Source organism: Terrapene carolina, unplaced genomic scaffold (genome assembly GCF_002925995.2).
Source record: "Terrapene carolina triunguis isolate 2854851 unplaced genomic scaffold, T_m_triunguis-2.0 Scaffold96, whole genome shotgun sequence".
Taxonomy (NCBI): Eukaryota; Metazoa; Chordata; order Testudines; family Emydidae; genus Terrapene; species Terrapene triunguis.
Window position 1 is genome coordinate 73,396,238 of NW_020664447.1, and position 7,643 is coordinate 73,403,880.

General features: G+C 39.4%; 1 protein-coding gene across 1 annotated transcript in view; it reads left to right on the forward strand.

Moving 5' to 3' along the window:
- UBR7 (ubiquitin protein ligase E3 component n-recognin 7 (putative)) overlaps positions 1 to 7,643 on the forward strand; it is a 19,432-nt gene that overhangs the window by 664 nt on the left and 11,125 nt on the right. The window contains exons 2-6 of the mRNA XM_029911456.1: positions 577 to 710; positions 1,809 to 1,869; positions 2,036 to 2,131; positions 5,705 to 5,758; positions 7,154 to 7,259. Of these exons, the coding sequence (XP_029767316.1) occupies positions 577 to 710; positions 1,809 to 1,869; positions 2,036 to 2,131; positions 5,705 to 5,758; positions 7,154 to 7,259 (451 nt within the window). The remainder of the gene's footprint in view (positions 1 to 576; positions 711 to 1,808; positions 1,870 to 2,035; positions 2,132 to 5,704; positions 5,759 to 7,153; positions 7,260 to 7,643) is intronic.

The following is a 7,643-nucleotide window of genomic DNA, read 5'->3' on the forward strand; positions in this document are numbered from 1 at the left end:
CGCACCCCTCCTGCACCCCAACCCCCTGCCCAGAGCATCCGCCGAATACCGCACCCCTCCTGCACCCCAACCCCCTGCCCAGAGCTCCCGCCGAACCCTGCACCCCTCCTGCACCACAACCCCCTGCCCTGAGCTCCCGCCGCACCCCACACCCCTCCTGCACCCCAACTCCCTGCCCAGAACCCCCTGCCGCACTCCGCACCCCTCCCTGCACCACTGCCCTGAGCCCCTTCCCACACTGTGCACCCCCTCCTGCACCCCAACCCCCTTCTCTGAGCCTCCTCATGCACCCCTCCTTTGCCCCAGCCCCTTGCCCTGAGCCTCTTCCTGCACATCGCACCCCATCCCACACCCTACACTGCCTCCCGCACCCCAGCCCCCTGCCCCAGCCCTACATTCATGGTCCTGCATACAATTTCCCCACCCCGTTGTGGCCCTCAGGCCAAAGAGTTTGCCCACCCATGTCTTAAATCCAGTTCTTCTGACACAAACTGCATTTACTACTTCACTTCAACAGCAAATTATCTCCCTTCAATTATTTTTGCATCTCTGTAGTCATTTATTTTGTTTTTGTAGGGTGCTGTAAAAAGACAAGCCTTGTATGCCTGCAGTACTTGCACCCCACCAGGAGAAGAACCAGCAGGAATCTGTTTAGCCTGCAGTTATGAATGTCATGGCACGCACAAGTTATTTGAACTATATACAAAAAGGTAAAGCTTTTTTAGAGAAGGGAGATATCAGAGTAATTTCTGAGACACTTCTTTTTCTTTGTCATATTGTGAAGAAGTAAAGCATCACACCAAAAAGTAGTATGTGCCTTTATGCTAAGTGCCCATCTTCTTAGAGATGTTAATCTGTGATGTGGAAAACGATTGTTGATCGCAGAGGCAGAAATGGCACTGAAGAAGTACACAGTACATTTGGGTCCTTTCATTAAAGCAATTACTACATGGGTTTGGAGGGAGTGGATTTCAGGAAAAAACAACAACATTGATCTCAAAAAACTTATTTTCAAAGTACAGATTGTGCTCCTCTGTTAAATTATTAAGTATTCTTGCTCACATGTTTTATAAGCACTTGTATTCATTGTAAAAACTTTCTAAATATTAAGGCCCAACACATCCATCTGAATCAAGTAAAATACGTAGTGTGCACAGTGCTAATCATTGGCATGCAGCCACCTCTGGGGTAGAATGTAATGGCTGTTCAACAAAGCACAGCACTACTACCCAACCATGTAGGTTAAATGAAGAAAAATATTTGAATATATTAAGTGAAGATTATCATCAGAATATATTGAAACTGAATCTTTGGTAGGCAGATGAATTGCCCAAAGGAGAATTTTCCCAGAGCACCCCAACTAATACCCCTGTTAATTCAAACATTTCAGTGCGATCTTGAATGATCGTAAGTGGGAAGGAGTTCAGTTGTATATCTCATCCAAAAGACAGTATCTCCAGTAGCACAGGCTCTCATGACATCCAACTAACTTAGGCCCCAGTCTTGCAAACACTAAAACATGTGCTTGCCTTTATGCATGTGAGTAGTTACAGCAGCAACAATTAGATCTTCCATTGAGGTTTCCCAACCAAATACTGATGTAACTCAACACTGCTGAGCTGAGATCTGACAGGATCACAGCATGAGATGGTATGGCTTCAGGACAGTCTAGCCAATTTTCACATATGTTTTTGTTTAAACAGCTTGTGAGAGCATTTCATGGTTCTAAATAAGGAGCACTTATAAGAATGAGACATTATTTTAAGACAGCATAAACAATCTGAACTATTATGTCTCTTTCTTTCCAGAAACTTCCGCTGTGACTGTGGAAACAGCAAATTCAAAAATTTGCAGTGCAAGCTATTTCCAGTAAGTTTAGACACTAATCTTTATATTGTCAAGATAGCATGTGGATCATTTCTTAGGAAGTTTGAATAGGACGAGAATTGTCTTCAGGTTATACAATCTCTCAATAAATGTTCATGTTTTTTTTACCAGTTTGTACATTAAAACATATATCCTATTTCCCTTCTAGGAAAAGGGAAAAGTGAATTCAGGCAATAAGTATAATCACAACTTCTATGGATTATACTGTGTTTGTAAAAGACCGTATCCTGATCCTGAAGATGAGGTAAGAAATGCACAATCAGTAATAATACTATGGATAAAGTGCACAGACTTTTTTTCTACATAGAATGTTGATAAATGCAAAGTAATGCACATTGGAAAACATAATCCCAACTATACATAAAAATGATGGGGTCTAAATTAGCTGTTACCACTCAAGAAAGAGATCTTGGAGTCACTGTGGATAGTTCTCTGAAAACATCCACTCAAAAAAGCGAACAGAATGTTGGGAATTTGAGAAAGGGATAGATAATAAGACAGAAAATATCATATTGCCTCTGTATAAATTCATGGTATGCCCACATCTTGAATACTGCGTGCAGATGTGGTTGCCCTGTCTCAAAAAAGATATATTGGAATTGGAAAAGGTTCAGAAAAGGGCAACAAAAATTATTGGGATATGGAACGGCTTCCATATGAGGGGCGATTAATAAGACTGGGACTTTTCAGCTTGGAAAAGAGACGACTAAGGGGGGATATTATTGAGGTCTATAAAATCATGACTGGTGTGAAGAAAGTAAATAAGGTAGTGTTATTTACTCATAACACGAGAACTAGGGGTCACCAAATGAAATTAATAGGCAGAAGGTTTAAAACAAACAAAAGGAAGTATTTCTTCACACAACACACAGTCAACCTGTGGAACTCTACCAGAGGATGTTGTGAAGATCAAGACTGTAACAGGGTTCAAAATAGAACTAGATACATTCCTGGAGGACAGGTCCATCAATGGCTATTAGCCAGCATGGGCAGGGATGGGTGTCCCTAGCCTCTGATTGCCAGAAGCTGTGAATGAGCGATAGGGAATGGATCACTTGATGATTACCTGTTCTGTTCATTCCCTCTGGGGCACCTGGCATTGGCCATTGTCAGAAGACAGGATACTAGGCTAGATGGATTTTTGGTCTGACCCAGTATGGCCGTTCTTATGTAGAACTATGATCCTCAAATTCTTCCATAGAATGGACTCCATCTTAATAGAAAGAACAGGAGTACTTGTGTCACCTTAGAGACTAACAAATTTATTAGAGCATAAGCTTTCGTGGGCAACAGCCCACTTCTTCGGATGCATATAGAGTGAAACATATATTGAGGAGATATATATATATATATACACACACACACACACATACAGAGAGCATGAACGGGTGGGAGTTGTCTTACCAACTCTGAGAGGCCAATTAAGTAAGAGAAAAAAAACTTTTGAAGTGATAATCAAGATAGCCCAGTACAGACAATTTGATAAGAAGTGTGAGAATACTTACAAGGAGAGATAGATTCAATGTTTGTAATGGCTCAGCCATTCCCAGTCCTTATTCAATCCTGAGTTGATTGTGTCTAGTTTGCATATCAATTCCAGCTCAGCAGTCTCTCGTTGGAGTCTGTTTTTGAAGTTTTTCTGTTGTAAGATAGCCACCCGCAGGTCTGTCATTGAATGGCCAGACAGGTTAAAGTGTTCTCCCACTGGTTTTTGAGTATTATGATTCCTGATGTCAGATTTGTGTCCATTAATTCTTTTGCGTAGAGACTGTCCGGTTTGGCCAATGTACATGGCAGAGGGGCATTGCTGTCACATGATGGCATATATCACATTGGTAGATGTGCAAGTGAACGAGCCCCTGATGGTATGGCTGATGTGATTAGGCCCTATGAATGTACATTGGCCAAACCGGACAGACTAACACGGCTGCTACTCTGAAACCCATCTTAATAGAGAGATCTTACCTGCTGTGTTACTTTTGTTAATCATTTTATATAGTAGTCTGCATTTGCACAGTGTTTTAAGAGTACAGTGTGTTTTGCCTTGAAGATAGACAAGGAAGACGGGCAATAAATTAATGCTGTTTCCCTATTCAAAAACTTAAATGAAGGGCCAGTCCCCCATCAACAGATAAAATCATGCTTCGTTTTACCCCCACATCCTGATAAATTAATGCTGGGCAATTCCCTCAATACAGGTTTCAGAGTAGCAGCCGTGTTAGTCTGTATCCGCAAAAAGAACAGATATCTCCTCGATTATATGTTTCACTCAATATGCATCCGAAGAAGTGGGTTGTAGCCCACGAAAGCTTATGCTCTAATAAATTTGTTAGTCTCTAAGGTGCCACAAGTACTCCTGTTCTTTTTCCCTCAATACAGTGAGTCAGCTTGTGCATTAATCTTGGATTTCCAATTATTTTCTTATCATCATGTCCCAACTGTATTTGTTCACCTGAAAATTCAAAATAATAATAAAATACCCCTCCGATTATTAAGTAACAAAGCACAGTCTCTAAGAAGTGAATGATAAAAAACATCCCATATCAAAGTTCCCAGCACTGGTATTGTACATTATGAAGCAGTCATATCTGAATTAAAATTCACCACTTTACTCGACTGGCACATAACATTTCAGGGTTTTTTTTCTCTTCAAAATATTGGATTATAACTCGTCTGTCTCTCACCTCTTCAATGGGTAAGGAAAGTTACAATGTGTTTATAATATTTTGCTAAATATTCTGTATTTTTGAATAATATGAAATATTACTACAATATAATTGTATAAGAAATAGTGAATTCTTCTCACAGAGGGCATCTTGGGAATAGGCAATACCAAAATAGCAAATGCAGAAAAACAAACATCTGGTTTCTTGTTAGACCCATATGAATGTATAAATTAATATGACAAACACTATAATTTTGAAGTACAGTACAACATCAACTCTGCCAAGTTTTAGGGCATTTAGCACTTTATAATGAACGGGTAAATGGATTATTTAAAAACAACGTTTTAATAATAAACCAAATTGTCTTGTATTATGTTTGACAGAATTCTAAAGTTGAATAAGCAGGTCTAGCTCTCCTACTGCAAACCCGATATATAGTTATATAGTTTTTCCATATGGCGGGAAACTCTTGTTCCAAGTCAGGTTCCCAACCCAGTTCATAGAAAAGTACTGGTACCAAAATGGAGTTCAGTGTCATAAGCCCTTGCATGCTCCCGATGAGTCATTGCCCATAGCTGACTGAAGAGTCCACAGGTGGGGATAAGATCTTCCATTGTCTTTGTTGATTGGCCATTAGCACTGTCTAGCTTCTTCATTGTTGTACCTGAAAGGCTAGTTGTGAGTTTTTCTAACTTCACATCTTTGAGTAACACATAAATAGCAAAACTTCTTAACTTCATATACAATGATAGCACATACAATGATAGCACATACAATCCAATGAGATATTAATGTTTAGCAGATCAAGACTTTTAGAATGATACCTTTCAAGGCATACTTTGTACAAAGCATATCATAATTACATCACAATGGTAAATTTGGGGTGCAGAATGTCACAGAGAGCATATCTGGCGCTAATGGAACAATAATCTTGTTAGACAATTGGGAATCTCTAGCCAGAATATAACAAATTACAAGTGCTTCAAAACTTTGGCTGGTGAGGCGGTAAATATTTATAATGGCCATGCAATTTAAGTGTCTCACTGTGGAAAGTGATTCACTTGTATATTGTTTAGAATACATGGCACTTAAAGGCCTGTGAGAAACTTTGAAGGTTGATATTATTGCTAATAATATAACCATTCTTGTAGATCCCAGATGAAATGATCCAATGCATAGTTTGTGAAGACTGGTTCCATGGAAGGGTAAGGATATGTATTTAAGAAAATTGTCATCTTGCCTGGAAATAGGCTAAAATTAGTGTTTTCCTTAGGGAAAATCTTACTTGGAAAGGTAGGTAGGGATCTTTTGAGAACCAGGGCAAGAGTTTTCAGATTAGCTCTTTTCAGGCTGTACAAAAAACCCTAAATCTTTATTCTTTCATGCTGGCAGTCCTCATAATGAACTAGTACCCCAAATGGAGAGGACCTCTACTTTATTCAAGGTTGCTCTTAATGTATATACTAGTCCTAATAAGTGACTATAGACATCTAAAACTTTAATGTTTTATGGAAGACTGTTCTGAATGATAGCGTTTCCCATTGGAATTGGAGAAGAAGGTTATTGAGCACACCATTATCAACTGTATCATGATCTGTGGTGAATGGCAGCTCATTTGATGGGACATTAACTTAGAGCCATATTTATTTTGGGTAGGAGGGAACAAACTGCACAGTCAGTGCCTGATTAGGAACTTTAGGGAAGATTTTTCACGGCAAATGGGGAAGGCACCCAATTACCATTGAAAGGAAATGGGAGTTGGGTGCCTAGGTCACATTGTTTCCTTTGAAAATCACCTGCTTTATGCAGGGTTGGGGGTTCAGCTCATCATGTCGCTAAGGGTAGATTGTGAAATTCCAACCAGACCGAAGCAAGTAGAATGGCTGAAGTCCTGGAACAAAGACATGAAATAGGAATATTGTTGGTATAGTATACCTTTCATTAATTATAGACTTTCTGATTCAGATAAATTATAGGATTATTTTTTCCTAAATGTTTGTATTAGATATTAAGTATTTTTGATGAATATTCTAGCTTTAACTATAAAAATTGGTCAAATTTGTCAAAAGAAAATGGAAGCAATTTATTTTAATCATCTTGATGTTTCTCACCAGTTTGTTTGAAGACAGTTTAGATTTTGTATCTAACTCTTTTCACATTGGTCCCATACTGAAGCTGAAGAAGGATAAAATGTTTTATAAGACTTGTTCAGCAAGGAGAGAATCTCAGATTACTAAGTAAGAGGGCTATTTAAAACTGCAGTGTGTGGTAGCTGTCCTATTAGGATAGACAAGGTTTGGAAATATCCATAAGTATTCCTGTTCTCTTGGCTGATAGAGTCCAGACTTAGAGAGGTTAATAATCTGGATACATTCCTTAAATTTGATTGGTCCTCTCTCATTCTCTAGCAGTATGGATGCTGGGTATGGAGGACAAACTGGGGATAATACACTGCTAATGGGAATTCTGAAAACATGAGGGAAGAGGTGGGCATGATGCTTGTTTTTCTGCCACTAAACCTAGAGAAAAAAACACTCTGCAGAATCCATTAATTTGCAACTAATATGTCTCTGTCATATGTTCCTATTTCTTCTTGATAGCACCTTGGGGCAGTTCCCCCTGAGAGTGGGGACTTCCATGAGATGGTATGCCAGGCCTGCATGAATTGCTGTGCTTTCCTTTGGGCGTATACTTCACAGTTAGCAGGTAAAATTAGGAGAGCTGTACTAATATTTCTATTCTATAAACCTCCCAAACATAGCTGATTTAACTCACGTAAGCCTATCCAAGTGGAAGACAGATATTTGCTGACAGGGCTGAAGAAATTGTGTTACTACTTAGACAAAGTTTCAGAATAGCAGCCATGTTAGTCTGTATCCACAAAAAGAACGCGGAGTACTTGTGGCACCTTAGAGACTAACAAATTTATTTGAACATAAGCTTTCGTGGGCTACAGCCCACTTCTTTGGATGCATAGAATGGAACACACAGAAAGAGGATATTTATACATACAGAGAACATGAAAAGGTGGGAGTAGCCATATCAACTGTAAGAGGCCAATCAATGGTATGGCTACTCCCACCTTTTCAT